We start from the raw sequence: 22,117 nt of genomic DNA on the forward strand, positions 1-22,117 counted from the left end.
GAAATTAGAAATGTCTATATAACGTTTATTTTACTTATTAAATCTGTGTGTTTTATACATTTCCCTACTGGACACTAAAGGGTTGATATATACACGCTTCAAAGTATTATCTCGCTATTACGTTAGTCGGTTACCATCGGCACAGTCAAGTTCAGTGGTAAGCGGTTGTGAACTTTGTGGCCACCAGGAAAAAACATTGCAGCGGTACCAGTCCACGCAACAGCCACACACGTATCACCTAATCCTGTAGAAAGTTGGTAACTCATTGATACATAAAGGTTTTTCCAGAACCTCTGGGACCGTCAATATAATATACGCTAGGGTGGTTATTTGATTACATCTCAATCGTCAACAGAATTTCGTCGATTATTGCTCGTTCCGATGGAGTTGAGATAGCCTTCATCGCTTCTCTCTGTATCAGCGCAGCTTGTCTTGTGTCAGGCACTGAGAGGAGGAGGCGATTCAACGGGCATTCCCATTATATATTCCAATTTCTATAAAATTACTGCCAGAAACATGACAGAGTATTTATTTTTAGTATTAAAAGTCATAGGCATTTTTCTTTTTTTCATATTAAATTTTTAACGTCAGCTGCGGCAGCGAAATATAATACTGGTTTCGAGATAAACGTGTTCAAATATTCGTCGTGTTAAAATATCTTCACCACTGATTAAACATTATTTAAAGTTGTTAAATAATTTTATTAAAACATAACAAAGAACAACGCATGGCGTATTAGGTTCGCACGTTTTTCATTTGTTTTTGTTTTTTTAAACAGCCGTTCGTTAATCGGCCAGTTTTTCCTGCCTCTAAAATTATTTTTTTGTTAAATCGTAACAATTTATTAAATTGCAATAAAGAATCCTTTTTATTTTCTGCACGTCTAAGACTCGACAATCTAAGACTCTTCAAATTGAGACCATAAGCCATCCAACCATATTTTTTATGTGTAGCGGTCGTCCCATAATCACTGGGACAAAAATCAGCTTAAACTATTATTAATAAATATACAAGAAGATAGTAAAAGATCTGCTCCGTTAATAACTTCATAAAAAAAATCATATACAATCAAACTGTTGGTTAAAAGCACAAATATGTTTGGATTCATCTATGGCAGAGACTTCAATTTACACCAACTTGACAACTTTACCAAGCAGTCTTTAACCCATTATTGTTCACTTTGTTTAAAATGTTTTAATAATTAACACTGAAAAATTAAAAACCGTATCTTTCAATGTTCATAATAATTCTATCTCTTCTTGTTTATTTACAAATAAAAATATTTTAGACTGCCTAATTTTTCGAACTCTGCACATTCATTCCAACTGCTGCATTCAGACCATACCCTTACGCCATCTTGGACGGTTTTTGAACTGTTATTTACTGATCACAACTCGACGCTTTTTCACGCTGTTCCCTATAAGACGCTGCTCCTTATTGCTTTCCTCCATGTTAAGAGCCACAGTATTATTGCGTTACTTGTAATAATAAACTGAAACAAAAAAAACTTTATTTCTTGAAACATTTCAATGCGCAAATAAAATATTTTAATATATATGGTGTCTATGTAAGATACTTACATTATAATATAAAAGTCCTAAGAAAAAACATCTCTGATTCCGTCAATTAGATAAGTACCTACATAATTTAAGTAACTTAATATTGAAGTATAATAATTAATCAATGTAAAAGTGTTATTTTTTTATTAAGCATTATACATCAATATGCCCCCAAATAAATATATTATTATAATAGCTTTTAAATAATTAATTAATAATACTAACTACATACAGCTGCTGCTATCTATTATCTCGTTGATGAGCTACAACTATTTTGTACTGTTACTAGATGTCGCTTTTGAGCTAAATATAATTCGTTTACTTTACTTTTACGCTAGATGTCAACATTGTATTTCTACTAGTGATTATAATTTGTATAATTAAATCAGCAACAAATATTAAGTTTCCGTAAATTTTATTGTAAGTTAAGAAAGTCAATTTCTATCTTAATAAAGTCTAGAAAAAATCAATGTTCATTTTTTTCTCAAAATTGATTCAAATAAATTCAAGATATTTTTTTAAATACCTTTTGATAATTTATTTTATTTGAAATAATAATCAATTAATAGTTTTAATCGATTAAGTAAAATTATATTATGTTTTCTGAACGAAAGCTAATGTCGAAAATTTGTATTGTTTATAGTCTGTTCACATTCTCTGTGACTGACTTACAATCACAGTTCTGCCAGCTGGGCGGTTCCAATTTTTTCATATTTATATTATAATTAAACAAAACAAATTATTCTTGCCATTGTGTGCCTACGCAACAAAATGTAAGTATATATATTTTTTCCTTTGTTATAAATATATTTGTCAACAGAATTTACATTAAAAGATCTTTGTGGCGAAAGTAACAGTACTAAATAGAAATTCCGACGCTTTATGTATGCAGTTAACGTGTTAAGTTCTGTATTGCAAACAAAACAAATATTTTTATTAATTATAATAACAGATATTTTAAAAATGTTTGGTGTTTGTTAAATTAATTTATATTTAAATTCTTATTATTCAATTCAATTTCAGCAAAGTTTTAAAGATCTGTACATATTTTCACTAGTTCAAATAATAAATGTTACTTCATGCATACATATAAAATTGTTCATATTTTTTGTTATTCGTGATAGTTGTATTATTTTTTGGAAACAATGTTCTCTAACTTTTAATTTATATTACTCAAATAGTTTCAAATACGTCAAACCATACATTTCGTCAAACTTATAATTTTTTTTGTAACTATTAATTTTTAATAAGATTGTTTTCATTTAACGAAACTTTCAAAACTGACAAATTGTCTTAATCTGTCATTCTTTTTATATCAACTGTCCTATATTTCTGATTTTAAGATTAAAAAATATTTCAACTTACTTACTTGAATGGCACATGTAAGTTAAAATGAATTATAACAAGGAGATTACTCTGTGTTATTCTAATAAAATTATTATACAATTTTTTTATTGACAGTTTAAAATTTTTGCTTATACATGGTCTGACATAAAGTCTTACATGTATAGTAAGTAAGAAAAAGACATATAAACAAAGTTGATTTATGTTATAATTACCAATAGATCAATATTTACTATGCTCATATTAAAATTACCTCTATTTTCTTTATAACAAATATAATACAACAATAAGGTGACTATTATTTGTTGTGATTATAGTGGATTCCATACTACATAAAATACAGTAAGATATTATAAGTAAGTTATATTGTATACACAGGGAAGTTACAGCTATTTATTATCCCAAAACTGAACTGACATCCTGTTGGTAATATAAGAAAAAATGAATAACTTTTTTATTGTATTTTGATTTAATGTTTATAATTATTCTAGGACTATTTAAAAGTCTCTAATTTATTTTAACCATGTAGTAAATACATACTTCAATCTGGTGCAATAATAATGTAATATCATATACAAAATGGATGTTCCTTCATACACATTATTTTTTTTGTCAATTGATTGGTCAATCTTAACTAATGAACTAGTTTTACTAACTTAGAACTTTACTTTAGTTAGTACTTACTTACAAGTAACTTTAGCTAACTTAGAACTAGTTTATAAATTTTATATAAAATATTATTTCAATGTTATTGAAGTTAATGAATTGTGCTCTGCATTCTTACTGTCTTTTGCTTGATGAACAGCCAGAAGAATATGTTTATGAATTGAGTAAAAAGTATTATTGTATCATCAGGGTAGTTTACTACAAAGTAATAATAAACGCCTTTACATGACCAAACTTAAGATAAATACCAAATATGAACCTTAAAACCGAGCATAGGAATAGGTGTTGATCTTGCCATAGAATTGTAAATTCTTATAATTCCTCATATAAAATAAATGTGTTGCGTTTATACATTTATTAAGAATATTTTTTCCAAGAGGTCCATACACTACATATTCATTTTAATATTTTTTGGACTCCATTTATAATTGGCACTGAAAAAATATAATATATTAAATATTTGATATATTACTTTCTTCCTAAAATTTATAGTTGGTTTATGCTTTTAGGATAACCATAATTTAATAAGAAATTGCTTGAATTAAAAAATGATTAGTTATACCTTGTTCGACAAAACTTATAATAATCCGTTCAGAATCCGGCAACTGACAAAATTAAAATGGTAAAAAATGTTTTTTTATCTCTAAGCTATATACAAAACAAATAATCAGTTTATTTTCAATTGCCATTAGTATACAAAAATTCATATTGGCATCTGTAAAAACTAATCAACTCTGCCATATGTAACAGTATTGAAATAATTTTATAAGAAGAAAAGCCATTATTTTAAAACCAACAAAAGTAATAAAACTTAATTCAGACACCAGTAATTATTCATGATATTCAATATTAACGCGGCCGATATATTTTTTCGGTAATAGGAAAATAGGTTCTGCTGTATAAATATAAACATTTAAATCGTGTAAACCATTATATCAATGTATTCATTGAGAAAATAACAGACACAAAAGTAGAATTCCATATAGTGTAGTTTGAAGTATGAGCCACAATCAAAAATTGTCAATGATCATGTCAAAATTTATCAATGTTTACGTTATTTTCTAAATATTTTTTCATCTGTTAATATCAATGTATCAATATATATTTTTTTGGTAGTTAATGTACCATATATATATATAGTATGCACACGGAACGAAAACATTTGAAAAAATGAACACGTGAAAACAGACACTAAAAATTACTCAAATAATTATTTTCTTGCGGACTTACGTACTTAAATGATTTATCTTGAATATTTTAATATAATACTAGTCTATTCATATTTTATGTATCCTTTACGAACCAAGTACATACCTCATGAACATGCAATTTTGTAATTATAACAATTTATAGACAAGGCTAGGCTTTTCATTTTAGTATATTAATATTTCTTATATACCAACAGTTTTAAAACACTTTTCCAAAATGTCTCCGCTTATCGTTAAACATAATAATTATATGAATGAAATATATTTCACTAGCTTATTATTTTGATGTAATAGAGCTACATTTGGTACATACTTATAGAATTCTCGTGTAAGGGACACATAGTGGCAAAAAGTAGTGGCATTTTAGTATCATAAAACGGTAATATTACGTTGTCGTCACTAGAAAGATTGCGTGATTGCTCGCAACGAATAACAGAGTCAAGCGTGCGGAAATGTGTATCTGAGAAAAAGCTATGCCACACGAAAAATTAATTGATCGAAACGAGATGGAAATAGTTTTCGCCTCCAAGAGTGAGTGAGCTGGAGCATGCTTTAGGTCGATGTACTCGCGCTGTTATGACTCGATCTCTATAGAGGCTGATCGAGATGTGATGTAGCGGTAACTTGACGATAATTAAGCCATTATGTATTAATGTGTTAGAAGTACTTGCAATGAATTAGTAGGAATACGTAAATAGCTTAAAATCAGATATGTATTTGATAAGGATCATGTTTAAAGATTACTATATCAAATCGCATGTAACAATCGAGTATCGCAATTTAAAGATATATAATTGTACGTATTTTATTTCGTTTAATGTTCACAATTATATTAAATTTTAACAGCAACAATAGAAATAACGAATGTTTCCTTATCGCTTTGGAAATGTTTTTTTTTTATGTTATGGACTGTTAATAATTAAAACGCTTTATGAAGTTTAGTAATCTGATAAGTCAGAGTATTAGTTTCATACGTCTGTTCTCATATTTTCATATAATGATTGAAAAACATTGACTAGGATGAATACAAAATAAATTACTTTTATAAGCAATTGGTTATCTCATTATTTACTTATTTTTGGTCTTGACCCGGTTGAGAAAAAAAAAACAATAATTCGATTCTTTGATGAGAATATTTACATGAAAATGAAAAAATGAAAATTCCTTTTCCCATGTAATGAAACTATAAATCTTACTTAAAATGAATGTTAACCATATTGTTATTAACTACGACTAAAATTTGTTAAATTATAATTACATAATAAATTATACTTTCTCAAACCACAACTACATTAAAATTATTCGTTTTCTAACTAGAACTTATAATAAAGCGTTAAACTTTAAATCTGTTTCATGACCAGCTTCGGAACCACTTTTATATGTAGTAATATGTTTTCTCAATCAAAGTAAATCATAAAATTTTCATTATGTAGCCCACAGGCCACAACCCTCATTGAACGGGCTAACTAACCCGAAAAGTCGTGATAATAGTGCTATCACTTAAATTCGGATTGCCTGAATTTAGATAAACGTGTTGTTCAACTGTTCAAACACTCCAGCATTATCTATACTTATATATTATGAATGCGAAAGTGTCTGTTTGTTACTCTTTCGCGGCAAAACTACTGAACAAAATTTGATAACATTTGGTATGAAGCAAGGATAACTTTTTTGTACCTGAAATCTGACTACTAACCCTTAAAACTCGAGCAAAGCCGCGGGCGACAACTATATATATAAATATGATATATAGATCCTACAAAATCGTTACAAAAAAAAACATTCAATAATTATAATAGATAGTTTCCATAAATATTTTGTTTGTATATTTTGATATTTAATTTAATATATAATATAGATGTAAAGGTACAGTCACGCTTGTATATGTTTATTATCTAAGTGACTCACCAGTGTCAAATAACCGGTTTGTATATACTCTTGTTATATATCATGTGAACACATCACCAGCAAATGACATAAGACAAGGGTTGCCAGGTATTCGGGATCTCAGGACGGGACTGATATGTTATAGTCGTATATAGAACTATCTACAAACGACATGAAAGCTACCGAAAACATTTTAAAGGAAAACAAATTAATATTAAACTTTGATAAAAGGGTGACATTGAATTTGAATGTATAATTTTATCATATTATTTTCATTTCATTAAACATGAAAGAGTTTGCTTCCTTAAATATCAGATTATTATATTTTAATTATAGTTAGTTTAGTTAATGTTATGCTAAATTGGCGTGTACCTTCTGAATGACCAATCAAAACTTTAACATAGCTTTCAGTCCCACGTAAAAGCATTGTGCATCAATAACTAATTAGTCCACTGTTCCACGTGATCGAATACAATTATAGAAATCCGCCAAATATATCAGAATTGGAAATTATATTATACTGTCTCTAAATACCAACATCAGCATTCGAATAAAATGAATTTAGTATGACAGTCCACATTTGTTTGGTAATTCGGATGTGAAACACGGAGCGGAATCTCAATTGTATTCGATTGGCTTAAACGCGAACATAGCTAGATTCGTCAGGATGGTGGTGACTGGTCACGTTACAGAACAGACTGAAATGATTTAAAATTTGTCTTTAAAGTATATTTTTCATTTAAATAAATACTAAACTTGATATGATGACGTATGTATGTACACGCCCTAATAATTAGTCGTAAGATTCTGTTGTGACCAAAATTGAGATATACATTATTCCTAAATAAATACAAGAAGCGTGGTTTTATATGATGTAATCTGTGGTAAGTTATTCAAAGTAAGACTCGGTTACTTATATAAATACATCTCTAGAGGACTCTAAATATCTGTTTTGAAAATAATCATTATATAAAATATGGCAATTTAGTATGTAAATATTACATATATTATTTTGTGAAAAATAAATTTAATACAACTTACGTACGTACATGCATACAAAACTCATTTTGAACAAAATATCATAATTTTTGAAGTTGAAAATGATATGGAATAATTTTGGTCTAAAGTTTTAATTAATCCTTACATTACTTTTGGTAAAAGGTTAATTAGCGTGAATATGAAGCTCCTAATTTAATGATAAAAAGAGAACAAAGCTTATTGAAACTAGGATTGAATTTGAATAACTTCACTTAATTAAAGGTGTACATTTATTTTAGTTGTAAAGTAACAGCTTATATATGTAACTGCTGGGCTAAGGTCTCCTCTCCCTTTGGGGCGAGGTTTGGATATTATACCACCACGCTGTTCCAATGCGGGTTGATGGATACATTTCATTGAAATTAGACACATGCAATTTTCCTCGACGATGTTTTCACCGCCGAACATAAGATTAATTATAGACACAAAAAAATATACATTACTTTTAGTTGGGCCTAATAACATTTAAATGATACAAAGATTAAAGTCTTTAACAGTACAAAATATTAACTGAAATAATTGGCATGTATAAAGGATTTTATTTTTTATATTATAAAGAAAGAGGAAATGGGCCACCTGATAATGTTGGTTTGTTTGGTCAATGACTATTTCCAACTCAGTCCATAAGTATGAATGTATCGTAACAAAAGGTGTTTGCTTTTCCTTACACTGACAATGCGTTTTCAAATATAGGAAGTACAATAATTTTTCTCCTATTAATTCCCTTGTTCATTTAATCGCATTGACTCTCTTTTAATATTAATATGTGACAGATGAATTACAACTGAGTTGATGTTACCTACTCGATCTGCACAAAACCCTACCATCTAGTTTAATATTTTAAACCCAAAAATACATTTATGTTATTAGAAATAATAACGTTACTATATGTAAGGGTTATTCGTTTTTAATCAAAATCGTTTGAACATCATTACAATTATGTTCAAAGATCAACCAGATTTAGCTGTGACTTTGTAGCATATTAGTGATAGTTAAACCTCATGTAAATTATATTGCAGGTTAAAAGTAACACTGATTGGCTCATTATATCGCGTGTAATAGCAAATTTTTATTTATAGTCATATAAACACTTTATAATGGTAAAATTTAATTTATTTGGTTTATGGGTAAGAAGATTACCTAAGTAAATGTGTTCGTATTATAAACCACAATGTATTTTTTTAAATCTGATCTGTTTAAAAACCAAATAGTGAGTCAGTGTTCAGCCAAATTACTCGACACTGTTTGAAATAGTACTCTACTATTGTAAATGCATACAGAGGTCATCATTTGTCATCTGATCTCTGTAGGTAAATTTAAGCTACTTTGACCTCTGTAGGCATTATTCCTATAAAAATATATAAGTATATATTTGAGCATTTCACGAGAGCACGGTCATGATATTGATTGTTCCTTTGTCTGGTGTAACGATGTAAGGTGGAATTATTTTAATATTTGATAAAACTCGTTACGATAAAACCTTCGTATATATGGTGTTCCAGGGGATAGATAAAAAAATTATAAGCTATATATCTAACTGTGATATAAACATTATCCTAAAATATATTTATTTTTCGTATGTTATAACGGTGAAAATTATTGTTTAGAAGTTGATTAGTAGTCCGCAGAGCAAGGCAAACTGGTGCGTGTATGTCCTGTCTCGCATTGATGGAAACTGGTTTTTAAGTGAGTCATGCTACCCACGTGGAGTGTCCTCGGCTAACGCACACTAACACTGCGGTCCACGCTTACCGGGCTTCACGTTTTTAAAGTATATGATCTATCTTGCAATTTAACTAATGCATGTATCGAGCTATCGTCAATAAATAATAATATCAAATTCATAAAAAAATAACAAGTTTTTATAATTAAAATGTTTCGAAACTTTATAAAACGCTTATTAATAGTCAATTTTAACCGATAAAAGCAGATAACTTACGTTTAAATTTTATCTACTAAAAAAAGTGCATGTTACGTATACAGAAGAAAATCAAAAACGAAGCCCAATAAAAGAAGCGTTAACGCTATAACCAACGTGTATAATAACGTCATAAAACAAAAGCAAACTATGCAGAGCGGCGTACAAAAATGTAAATTACTCATAACAAGCTTAAAGAGTAATAATTTAAAGTCCACTAGTGCATTGGTCGCGACGTTTGAAAGCTGACACATTTTGTAATCAGTGTTTTTTACCCTTGGATTAGATGGATAGAAAAAAAACATGACGACGAAGTTTACAACTGAAAAGTATTACCTACCTACCAACTGCCTATTTTAATCACAGGAAAAAAGTCGTAGACGTTGATTTGACGTAATGTGATTGGTCGAGATCTTTAATATGGTATTTATTATGTTTTAAAAAATGAATGTCAGAGCAATTGTTGTCAGAAGTAAAATTAAAGTGGACAAAAGTAGTTAAGCGAAATAGTGTTGTATTATAAATAAATATGTATTATTCAAGAACTGTTTGTAGTGCATAACATAGCGGATCTATTAACAAATCGCATGGAATATATAATATAATACAAGATTTGTTTATCGCTCTACTCCGTTTGAAACAGGCTCTAAGAATTCAGTCTGAAAATATGTAAATGAAAATCAAGTTATATAAATCATTTTTATCTCATAAGCTTAACAATTTCATTACTACTTAATACGTAAATACTTTTTTTAATAAAAAGAGGTTCGTCAAGAGGATAATTTTTCATCGTCTATGACGTCAGGCTAATTTACTTCGCTGAATAGGTTTCGTGAATGTGCAGACAGTCTTCTAGTAGGTACCTACCGTATTAATGGCGCGCTTATTCAAATTAACTGAAGCGTACATATTGGACCACTGCTAATGACACTCATTCTGTTGCTGATTACCAGTTTGTATCGCCTAACAACATTTGAGTTCTTTTGAGTTCACTTATTCATTATGATTCGCTAGTGACGTAACATGACCCACGGGTTGTGGTGCTTTGATAATATCAAAAATATTAATAAGGGTATTCATAATGAAATAGGTTTTAAGAATTATAATTAGTAAATACACAACTACTAAAAACAATACCAATTCTAACTGTTATTATAAAGGTGATTGTGAGTTTTTTCATAATTTTATTGTTATTTTTTTGGGGAAACATACAGCATAGTAAACATACACAAACATTTGATACCAAAATAAGTCTTACATGAGACAACAAAGTTTCCACTGTTACAATAAAACATGGAGTGAACCTAATAAGAACTAGTAATTAAATGATAATCAAAGAAAATAAAATAAAGTTTTAAAAAGTAATTTGATGTGTAATAAAAGAAAAACAAACAAAAGCAATAATTAATTAATGACAAATACAGTTTTTAAGGCTCCTAAGAAATTAAACAGATTTATCATGAAATTTTGCAAATAAGTTATCAGGGAAAATGGGTTTTAGGGTACCTAACAGTTAACTCCCATCGCACTCCCTTCACACGAGTGAAACCTCAGGCTGAAACTAGGCTTCTAACTTAAGACCTAAAGCAAATAATTCAAGTAGTTCTCGCATACGGAATTTGTGAGCAACATATCGTGTATCGTAAATACCATGCTTAAACAAAATTTTACGATTTCGGAACGATACGTTTACAGTTACTCCAACAATACTTGAAATGTAGAAACTAAAAATTGGCACCAAGATTGTTTTAAAGAAAAATGCACCTTCGTGTAAAGTACGTAACATATGTTGTAGCATAAAATTCTATTTTTTTTTTTTCAGTTAATGTTCGAGCCAGCGCCAACCGTGACGTGTACATCGACTTTTACTCTAATTAAAGGTAAGTAATGCTTAACCGACGATTTATGTTTTTTTTTTATAGATTGATTGCGAGTATTTGCTTTTTTATATAATATAACGTTGGAGTCAATTCAGCTCTCACAAATGTTGGTAATGATTTTATGACATTATAAATAAAATAATGAAAATATCTATACTGTAATAAATCTGCTGTGCATAACTTGATGCAGATTATCTAATTATGGACGAAGCGGTTTTCATCCTGGTATATATTTACCTTTCACTAGCAATAAATTAGACGGTCAAAATTCTAACAAAAAGTACACGTTTGTTAAACACGGTGTACCGAGCTAACTTAACTATACTTAATTATGTGACCCTGTAAATTGCTTCAGGATACAAATAAAAACTAAATGCAATCCAAATTTGTGGCAATGCGAAGTAGGAATTAAGTTTTGATTGAACGATTGCATCCACAAGTATATGTGGGAACTGTGGTTCTTGACAAATACTTACGATTTGAAAAAATATCTTTGGATGTTTCATTAGACATTTTCGGCCTTACTTATAAATTATGCATAGTTTTCCCTCTTTCTTTCTTAATCGATTTAAAATTTGAAAGAAGAGGACCCAGCTTTGTTTAACTAATACCATACATAAAAATTATAGGCAAAGCCGTTTAGTTTTATCTACAAACGAATTTGACGTCTAACTTGACTAGCGCGTCTGGTACTTGAGCGTGTAGCTGGGCTTTAAACTCACGTAACATTTTAACGAGTGCTACATTTGTGCTTTGAGATGAATTGACTTTAAGTTTTCAGTGATTTTGTGTTTCGTGCTTTTATAACCGCATCAATTCTAATTTGAAGATTTTCCTCTTAAATGCTCGCACATATGAAACCTTTTTTTTTTGTATATAAAAAAATGAATAAAAAAGTCAACCTTAGAAATATGTAGACTTGTTTACCCAAATAGTTAATAATGTCAATAGTTGCTTCTAGTCAAATATAAAAAGCGTGTGTAGTCAACATAGAACACTTTATTTAACCAGTAAAATATAATCTAAACGGATTGGAAATTTTTTGTTGGTTCTCAAAGGCAAACGCGCGAAACAGTAATAGAAAAAAAAAACAGTTAACGTCCATGTTATAAATACGGAACCCGACAGTTTCATTATTATGACATACTTATATACAACTATGTGCAACCTCCATATTCTATATCAATATAATATATATCTAACAGTCTACATATAATACTATTCGTCCGAAAGCCTAAGAAAATTACACACATAAGATTATTTTTTTATTGAATCCATTGACATTTTAGTCTGTAGAAGCTTTGTATTTTAAATGACGGCCGAATGAATCGAGATCGGGAGCCCTCTACAATATTAAGATGTTTCTAAAATAACCCTCTGACACGAGTGCATTGAATATTGTATGGATACAGAAATATCACATATCTGTTCCATTTCGGATTTAACTTTATGCACTTGAAACAATTATTTGAAAAGGTTGCTCTTTTTTATATTCATTTAAATTATAAAGTGTCGAGATGGATTCAAGTTTGAATTTTGTATAATGTACCTTTGCATTAGTAATAGTAATGTTAAGTAACAGGCAGTAAATGTTTCACAGCTGGCCAAATACCTCCTTTCCTTTTGAGGAAAAATCTCTCTGACACATCCAGGAAAACTTTCGATTTTTTTACGCCACCAGCACGAGTTGAATTACCAATCATACTTTAATGAAGTACAAATTCATGACCTTACCTTAACCTGACCTCAACAAAATCAAATATAATTTTACAAATATTTATAAGTTGATATAAATTAACTTGTCTCAACCACAAATGTACCATCTAAACGTTTTTGACGTAACATTTACTTAAATATCTATTCGTTGTCTAATAGCATTCAATACACATTAAAGTACAATTAACTTAAGATTTCCTGCGATTACGCTCGCGTTTAAGCAGTTGGTTATTTATATTTAATTTTCCGCTAGCAAAAGAACACTATATTATAGTGTTCTAATTGTGGACGATGTTTCTCGATTGAAGAATAAGCACACATGGTTATAATTAAAAGGCTAAGTATTTAAATTTCATTACCATTCCAGTAGCTTTCGCTCCATGATTGTTAAAACATATGAAACAATCTTCATAACAATAAATGATGAAAAGAAAAAGTAAAGTGAGACCTTGTAATAGTGTATAAACAGCTGGGCAAAGACTCTGTTTGAGGAGAAGATTAGGAGTTTTCCTTTCCTGCGTATTAGTGGATACTGATACATTAAACTTTAGTCTCGACAAAATGGCGACACTTTTACATTAGGCATGTTCCGTTTGTTTGGATTGGTGTGTTGTTTGGATCAATTCGCAGTTTATCCCAATTTAAAACAATACCATTATTGAATATATGCACTATGCCATTCTGAACTCTATTGTTTTCCAATAGTAACAACAAATCGAATGTTCTACTGAGTCTTTTTAACCATATTTTAAAATTGCAACTGGAAATGAATCGAAATATTTTCATTATTTACGTCACTTTAATATTTTTACTATTTGTTCTCATTTTTCCATCGCCCGCAAGTCCTCCAGACTAGACGTGCTCAGGAATATTTTACGTAGAATGCAACCGTAAAAAACGGACTCGTTTTTACACCAGTAATAATCACGCTGCTAGTGGAAAAGTTTTTCAGTAAAGTAATTACTTTAAGAGGCCCCAGCTTTAATGCTTTGAAAATTTCAAACCGTAAACAAAAGGGATTCTGAATAAATGTAGAATCTGCAAGTTGGCAGGAAGCAAGCAATCTTAGGTTGGCATTACCTATGTTAACTAGAAATATTGTAAGCTGAATCTTGTCTTAGTATTGTATTGTAAAATGCTGGTCGTAAAAATACCAAATGCTATACGCATAGAATGTTTAAAGGTTTCGTTTTTTCTCTACCATATTGTTAGTAGATCTGGTAATTTACGGCGCATCTACAATTCTTTAAAGTATTCGATTGGTTTGTAATGTACACACCAACATTTTATGCAAATCAGCCAGATTAAGGAATTGCTTATGGAGTTATCTTATAAGAAGTAGAATTTCACTTTAGCATAAAAAATAGACATCATATTTTTGCCTCATATTCTTAACTCTTAGAAGTAGAAGAAGACAATAATTTAATTTTGGTTTGGCTTTGTGGAAAAAAATCTAAGTAGGTAACACAGCCTTATATTCTACTGGCAAACATTAATATTTTTACATGCAAGTGCAAACAAGCAAGTAGTAGCTAAATCTTTAATCACATAATTGATAGACATTTAAGGTGTAATTAATTCTGGCGATGATGATTTATCGATGGTTACTGATGTTATATAATAAACTGTGCAGTATAGTGAATTACTCTTAAACGAATTTTGAAATCAAGATCAACCTCGAAGTGTCACTGGAGCGCTGGATATGTTTAGGCTTTTCAGTGGTGTCGAATCATCATCCAATCGGATGACGATTCAATACCACAGAGGGGTCAGACAACGTCTGAACATGTTTGCCGAGACGTGGGAATAACTGGCCAGACTCTGTATTTGAATCTTCTAACTAACAAGTAGCAAAAGACACATATATAGAATACGTATCTGCGGATATTCTTCAGTACTATGTATACTTATGTATAATATTTGCTATATCTTATATTAATGTCCATATTTGAGTATGTATGTATTTTAAAATGAAATTTACCTTTGTTATTGTAAGTATTTTCAAGGTACCAATTTTTGTTTTTACTCTGATTTTAATCTTTGTATATTTCCAAGTATGCCATCAGTTATGCTGCCCACAAGCAATACTTTGAATTTATGTTTCAGTTTGAAGAGCGAGTGAGCCGGTGTAGTAATATGCACAACGAACATAACATCTGTTTCCGTAGTTGGTAGCGCAATTTTAGGAATGGATAATAGATCTTAGCATTCTAAAATTTAAATTTGGTTTATTAATTAAATAAATTCGATAAAAAGAAATGTAAATATCCGTTTATTATATAATGATTTAAGTTCAGTAAAGTTATTCTGTAAGACGACAATCAAAACTCGTTGCTGATCAATAGCGTGAAATGTCGAAATGTGATATGTATAATTGATATAATAATTACACATAGGATACACACAAGTATCAAAATGGTTTATCAGCGTAAGTCGGTTATAATCATTTCACGGGTGAGACACGATTTAAATTACGACTTACCGGTTCGTACTGCAGATTGATACGAATCTAGACTTAATCCACTTAATAAAGTTCTTTATAGCTGGGTGTTTTAAAGCGCTTTATGTTTGTGAAAAAAAAGTAGCCTCTAAATTATCTGCCTTGCCTCTAAAATTGTTGATAAATATCATCTTAGAAACAAAGAAAATTCATGATTTAAACATCCAAAGTCCTACATTATCGCGGGACGTAGTTTTGAAAACGTAAAAAATAAACTATACTAAATGGTTCTAACTAATGCTCTACTACATGGTTCTATTTGCTTCCATTTGATTTGTCATGACTGCAGGAAAACGAAAAGAGAGTTGGCACACATTTTGAAATGGTTCCTATCGATTGCCCCTTCTTTTACAAAGCTCTATCAATGGATAATACGGAGTTGCCGTGATTGCAGACGCAATCCTTAATGTTTCTTATGATACTATTAATAATATTAATAAGGTGAGCCACATAAGCAAATCATACAGAAATTTTGTTCGCCAGCTCTCTAGCCATACGTATGTCGATAACTGAAGCAAGCGTGTGATGACATTTTGATGTCAAATTTATTTAAAGGTATAAATGTACTGGTTCTATGATATAATTAATTTAATATCTAGAAGTGCATTTAGTTTTTGACTACAAATGAAATTATGAAAAACTTATCGAAATCGACGAAACAGGCGAAAAACTAACTAGTTACTAATGTGAAATTTGTAAAACCGAACGAAAGTCGATGATGAACTGTTATGACGTATTATTGTATATCGTAACATATATATGTAACTTTAAAATGAAAAAATATTCGTAATTTTCTTTGAAGAATTTCAAACGCTTAATTTTATACTCTTGTATGTTTAAAAAAAATACATTTAGTGTAATAAGAGTGAAAAAGGTAATCCTCGGGACAATTGGCTTTTAATTAGTGTACGCCTTTCCGTTAAAAATTCTCATTTAAAAGTCGTTGAGACGCTTGATCCTGGGCGGAGTCGGAATCGCGTAATTACCACCCTAACAACTTGGCTGCAGGAATTGTGTACAGTTTTAAAGTCAAAGTATCGGGCTTATATTTAAGCTAGCAATAGCTACGTCAGAAATTACAAAATAATGCAATTGAATTCTTAAAAATTATTTTCTAGAAATCAAAAAAGCTATTTCCAATTTGCCCTAATAATCACTTAGCCTCTCGAAACATTACGTCTGGAAACCTACCACGTCATCTTGTTGTTGCTCGAAGTTGCTCTAATGCGGGCTGGAAACACATATATCAGATTGTCATCTAACGAATGCACTTTCTCACAATATTTTCTTTAAATGCCACAGCGTTTTTATGTTTCATTTTTCATATTTTTCATAATTATATACATATATATAAATAAAGTACATAAAAATACAGCAGTGCTAGCCATGGCTTAAATCCTCATCGTTCAAGAAGGTGTTCAAGTCACTGGGTCAACTGATAACTAACGTTACCATTAAAAATATACTTCTAAAATTGTAAAATATAAAAAAAATCTATTTTTTTGCGTTAATATAACACATCACTAATCTAATCTTAAGTAATAAAGAACATAGAACTAAACTTGAAATAACCTTCAGTGTTTATTTCATTACAAACGTTTCATTAAATAGAAAAAGATTACACGAATTTTACAACTACTTACATATATTGTACTATAAAATAAAAGTGTCATAGTCTTTGAGAAAGTATTGCACTTACAGTGTAAGTATTCATTTAAGTTTTCTGGAATATCAATTTTGACGACATATATTTTGTTTTATTATACAAATATTGGAAATCTTACACAAACGAATAATACATAGTTTTACTTCATACCATAAACGAGGCAAGAAATGGTAACTTTAAAATGTCCTGGTTTGTTTCAACCTACTTTGACATAGACCGACCTATAAATACTTCCTAATAAATAAAAGTTTAGTGCTACGCCCTGTCTGGTCGCACCCACCTCGGGGTGGATTGTGCCTACCTCACCCGCAACTATTTATTGACGGAAGGTAAACTCAAATTCTTGTACAAGTACAAAAGTGATAATAAGAACAAAATAAAGCGAAATCTACTCAGCTCAAGTACATAAATTGCTAAAGTTTTCTTCGTCGGACACCGTAGTTTTACGCTCATAATTTATTTCAATTTAATATTTTCAAAATTCGTGTATTTCACTTGATATGCGAACGTTTTAACTTCACTTTTGGAACTAAATATATATCAAATCACGTCAAACGTGATTGAGTTATTATTTAAAATAAAAAACTTAAACAGTTGTATCGTTCTTTCTGACGTTCGTTCGTTTTCGTGTGACGTACCGACGCCAAGATCTACCTTAACTTCAAACAAGGAACCCTTTAATCATTCTAGACTAAAACAATATTTATTTCTGTTAAAAAGTATTTGTAAAGGTCAAATGAGTCAGTGAGCTTCGAGCACAAGTGGTGGTTTCGCATTACTACTATACAGTTAGGCTAATTAATGCCTTACTGTATAGTAATAGCACCAAAAACAATATTCATAGACCCCTGAACAAACGTCGTTGATAAGTTGAACTTGAATAATTATTGATTAATTTTATATTATAAACAATATAGTCTTTACTGTATATTCGGTAGCATTACCAGATTATGTGCCGAATTGTAAACGTATATGAGTCAGATAAGTCTTCCCCACCCCGCACTCGAGCCGCGTGGTGACTTTTCAAAACTAGCGGCTTCGGCCAATAGTGGGCTTAAAAAATAAGAAGACTAATGGGTTTTATCTATCTATCGTATAAATAATCTAGCTGATACAGAAATTATAAAAATTAAAAATGGCTACATTTAGTTATATATATGACATATTTCATCATAGCTGTATATATACATATATATAATGAAAATAAAACATACATATATATTTGTATAGCCTATTTCAATGGACGTATAAAAAAAGATAAACAAACAATAGAATTACGTATTTCATGCGATTTGCTAATAACTCGGGTATATTGTGCACTACTAAGATTTTATGATTAATATATTATTATTCATAATACAACACTATTACACTTAACTACTTATTTCCACTTTAATTTTACTTCAAAAATTCCGATAAAACTTTCGCCGACGTTTAAAACGCCATTTTTTTGCAAATCCATAGTGAATATCATAGATTAAACAAGCTCTCATACAACGATAACGCGTCAATTTGCTGTCAAATGTTGTTTATTTAGCTTTTTTAAGATTAGGATTGGAGTATATGTATACCCTTACATGTTTGTAAATCAAATAAAATTTAAAAGCAAGCGTACCGCATGTAATGGTGGCAGCAGCACAAAGTATCTTTGTTATTCCAGTCGAGCGTATTATTTTAATTTGAAAAGCTGAAATCCCATCCATTTTAATCTCAACTGATTCCACTTCCCGTTTTAAAAGATACTATAAATTATTTCTGATTGATACATGAGTGGGATCCGGTTTCAATTGAAATGAAATTTAAAATGTACATGCATACTATATAGGGAATATCTACCTGGCTTAATTCTGACGACTTTCATTTATATATTCAATGAAACTGTAATTAATTAAATATAATTTTAATCTGCAACCGAGTTTTATATATATCAGTATATATATGAGTAGTAAATAGTTAAAGGTTATATACATATAGTCTGTAATATTGTAATATTACTTGAAAAAGAAAACAATTCTTAAGGAAGAGCTACATCAACCGAGAGGCGGATATCCTCTAGACCATTTCCATAGTCACAGACCTAAATAAAAATTAAAACCTTCAACCGTTATTGCTAACTAAACTAATAACTAAGCTAAAAAACCACGTTCTATGTGCAATGATCTTATAAGTAAAATACATTCATCACAATATATAATTATAAATGCGAATGTACTTCTGTCCGTCTGCTATATCATCAGGACTAAACCCATGTATAAAGTTACATTTTGAGGTCTTCGGGAAAATACATAACCTAGGGAAAATTACACGGCGAGCAACTACTCAGCTTCTATGACTTTTATTTTCAATAGTCTTTTCAATTGTGATATCTTCATCTTTAAATCTATTTTAAGACTTAATAAAAAGAGTATTAATTTTACATAGTAAATATAAATCAACATGACATAAATAGAATATAACAAAATATACGTGAAATAAAACACCTTTGTTTTTTTAATATATTGTCTTATATTGCGTTTCGTTGTGTTAAATACCCAACTAATATATATTAATTAAAGTGTCAATTACCCGACGCATCACGATATCATTCCCTCGTGTAGCGTAAACTTTTACGTTATTATATTTTAAGTATGAATTTACATTATATCACTCAGTTTTTTTTTTACTGTGAAAGGGATTGGTGTATATTAATATACGGTCACAATACCTTCCAAGTAAATGTGAATAGGTATCACAAACCTTATATACCTTACCAGGTATGTAGAATTGTAAAATAAAAAATATCAACGGAGGTATATTAAGTTTAAGCCTTGCTGTACAAAAAACAAATGTCAATTATATGACCGCTCGGGGAGGCAGAATATAAGGGAAAAAATATTTTATATATTTAATTTAGATTTTCTTAGAAACGTGGTTACCCTAGCAGTGACGGATGCGCGGCCTTCATGCTTAGTGGCCGGCCGACCGCCGCGAGTATCACTAACTTTCACCTACACGGTTTCATCAAAACTCATGCGATCTTCAGTTCCCTAATCTGCAATGTCGTGAAGTTTCCCGTGTTTATATTGTAAACATTTGCCATTTTATTATTTGTTGTGCATCGCTAGTCTCCAGTCAAACGGCGCCGGACAAAATTTTAATGTCTAGGATTTAAAACAGCCTAATTTCCCTGGAGGCTTACTCTGACAACTTAATTACTGTCTACATAGCTCTGTCTGTGAGTAAGGATTATACGAGTAATACTATATCTAGTGCCGTTTATTATTGTAAAATAAGTAATTCCCTGAATCCAAAACTTAGTGAAATGTTATGCACACATTAGCAAGACTCAATATTATATTTTATATCCATGCTCTTTTTGCATGTTACGGTAACCCGTGAACATTATAATAATTTTATTCTATGGTGAAAGTACACCTTATCATACCATGAGGGTGATTATAAGTCCAAATGCATGACTGCACTCTTTTATAATTTTTGATTCATTTCGGGTAATGGTCTCAATCATTCATATAAATTTTAAAATATATTGCTTGGAAACATTTCGATACATACCAGCGTTATAGAATACCTATTTGTGTATTTTGTAAACATTCATAAATATGCATGTCGGCAAATAGTAATCGATGATTCACGTGTAATTAAGGCGGGTGACGTTTCTTTTAGTTATAGAACACAAGGTTGAAAATTACATCCATACAATATATACAAAAAAAAACATAGTATCATACATAAAATGGGTTACTCAAGGAATATCCTATAGGAGTTAGTGAAGCGATGGATCTGACGTAAAGTTGTGGTGCAGAGAGGTGCTCGAGTGCCCGCTATATGGCAGAGGCCTCAACATGAAGGTGGACGTGGACGGCCGGGAAGCAGCAGCCTGCAGTGCTACTCCGATTGCTAGTAATACAGAGTCGCCTGTCTCATTCCTTGACGGTTTGTTGGCTGATTAACACACTAATACGCGCTCGAGGATTTCGGTCTGTCTTATCACGGTTTCAACGTATTTGATCGGCATTCGACATCGTCGACCAAGTCGATAACATAAATTATAAAACTATATATACATATATATTAGACAAATTGTACTTGTTAAAATAACCCTTATTGTTTACAATTTCCACACAATTCAATCGACAAAAAGTACATATACACTAACGAATCACAGGCGAGAGCCCTTCAGCGCCAGATAGAGTGGCCTTTCGTTGATTTTAATAAACAGAATTCAGTAACATAGAAAGCATTCCATCGCTTCGTCAATTCGATTAAAACAGCAGACAGAAATTCTCATTGTACTCGAGAGCATGCACTGTAAATACGCCTGCATCGCATAACCCCGAAACTAACCCGACACCGCTTCACCCCGCACTTCTACTAATTCAAACAACGAATTTAATTTCAAGAATTCAATCTATTGCACACAAAATTCCTCAATGTTATCTAATAAAGTTATCAAGTGACGATATTTTAATTTAATTGCATAGCGTATATTTTGAGTTACTAATAATTTTAATATAGTTATTAATTTTAACACAATTGTTTTAGAGCGGGTTTGTAATATTTGCTTTCGTAATGTTTAAGTCATTATATAATAACATAACAGGTAAAGTATTTGTGAATATATTCGTTTTTTATTATTTAATTGAGATTGTAGAAATTAAGATAGAAAAACATTTGAAAAAATAAGTCATTTACGAAGAGATATGCTTACTTCTATACAACTTAGTAAGAACCACGT

The 22,117-nt window shown here is 30.3% G+C and overlaps 1 protein-coding gene across 6 annotated transcripts in view; it reads left to right on the forward strand.

Moving 5' to 3' along the window:
* The first annotated feature begins 2,194 nt into the window (after window positions 1-2,194).
* Window positions 2,195-22,117, forward strand: part of Evi5 (Ecotropic viral integration site 5) — a 42,808-nt gene continuing 22,885 nt past the window's right edge. For 2 of the 6 annotated variants that reach the window (XM_026640581.2, XM_026640623.2), the window contains exons 1-3: window positions 2,223-2,332; window positions 11,443-11,500; window positions 21,185-21,315. In XM_026640581.2, coding sequence (XP_026496366.1) covers window positions 21,225-21,315 — 91 coding nt within the window. In that variant the 5' untranslated portion in view covers window positions 2,223-2,332; window positions 11,443-11,500; window positions 21,185-21,224. Of the gene's footprint in view, window positions 2,333-11,442; window positions 11,501-21,142; window positions 21,316-22,117 lie in introns of all 6 variants that reach the window. The other 4 variants (XM_026640590.2, XM_026640607.2, XM_026640598.2 and 1 more) reach the window with 4 other exon arrangements.

This window comes from Vanessa tameamea, chromosome Z, assembly GCF_037043105.1.
Source record: "Vanessa tameamea isolate UH-Manoa-2023 chromosome Z, ilVanTame1 primary haplotype, whole genome shotgun sequence".
Classification (NCBI taxonomy): domain Eukaryota; kingdom Metazoa; phylum Arthropoda; class Insecta; order Lepidoptera; family Nymphalidae; genus Vanessa; species Vanessa tameamea.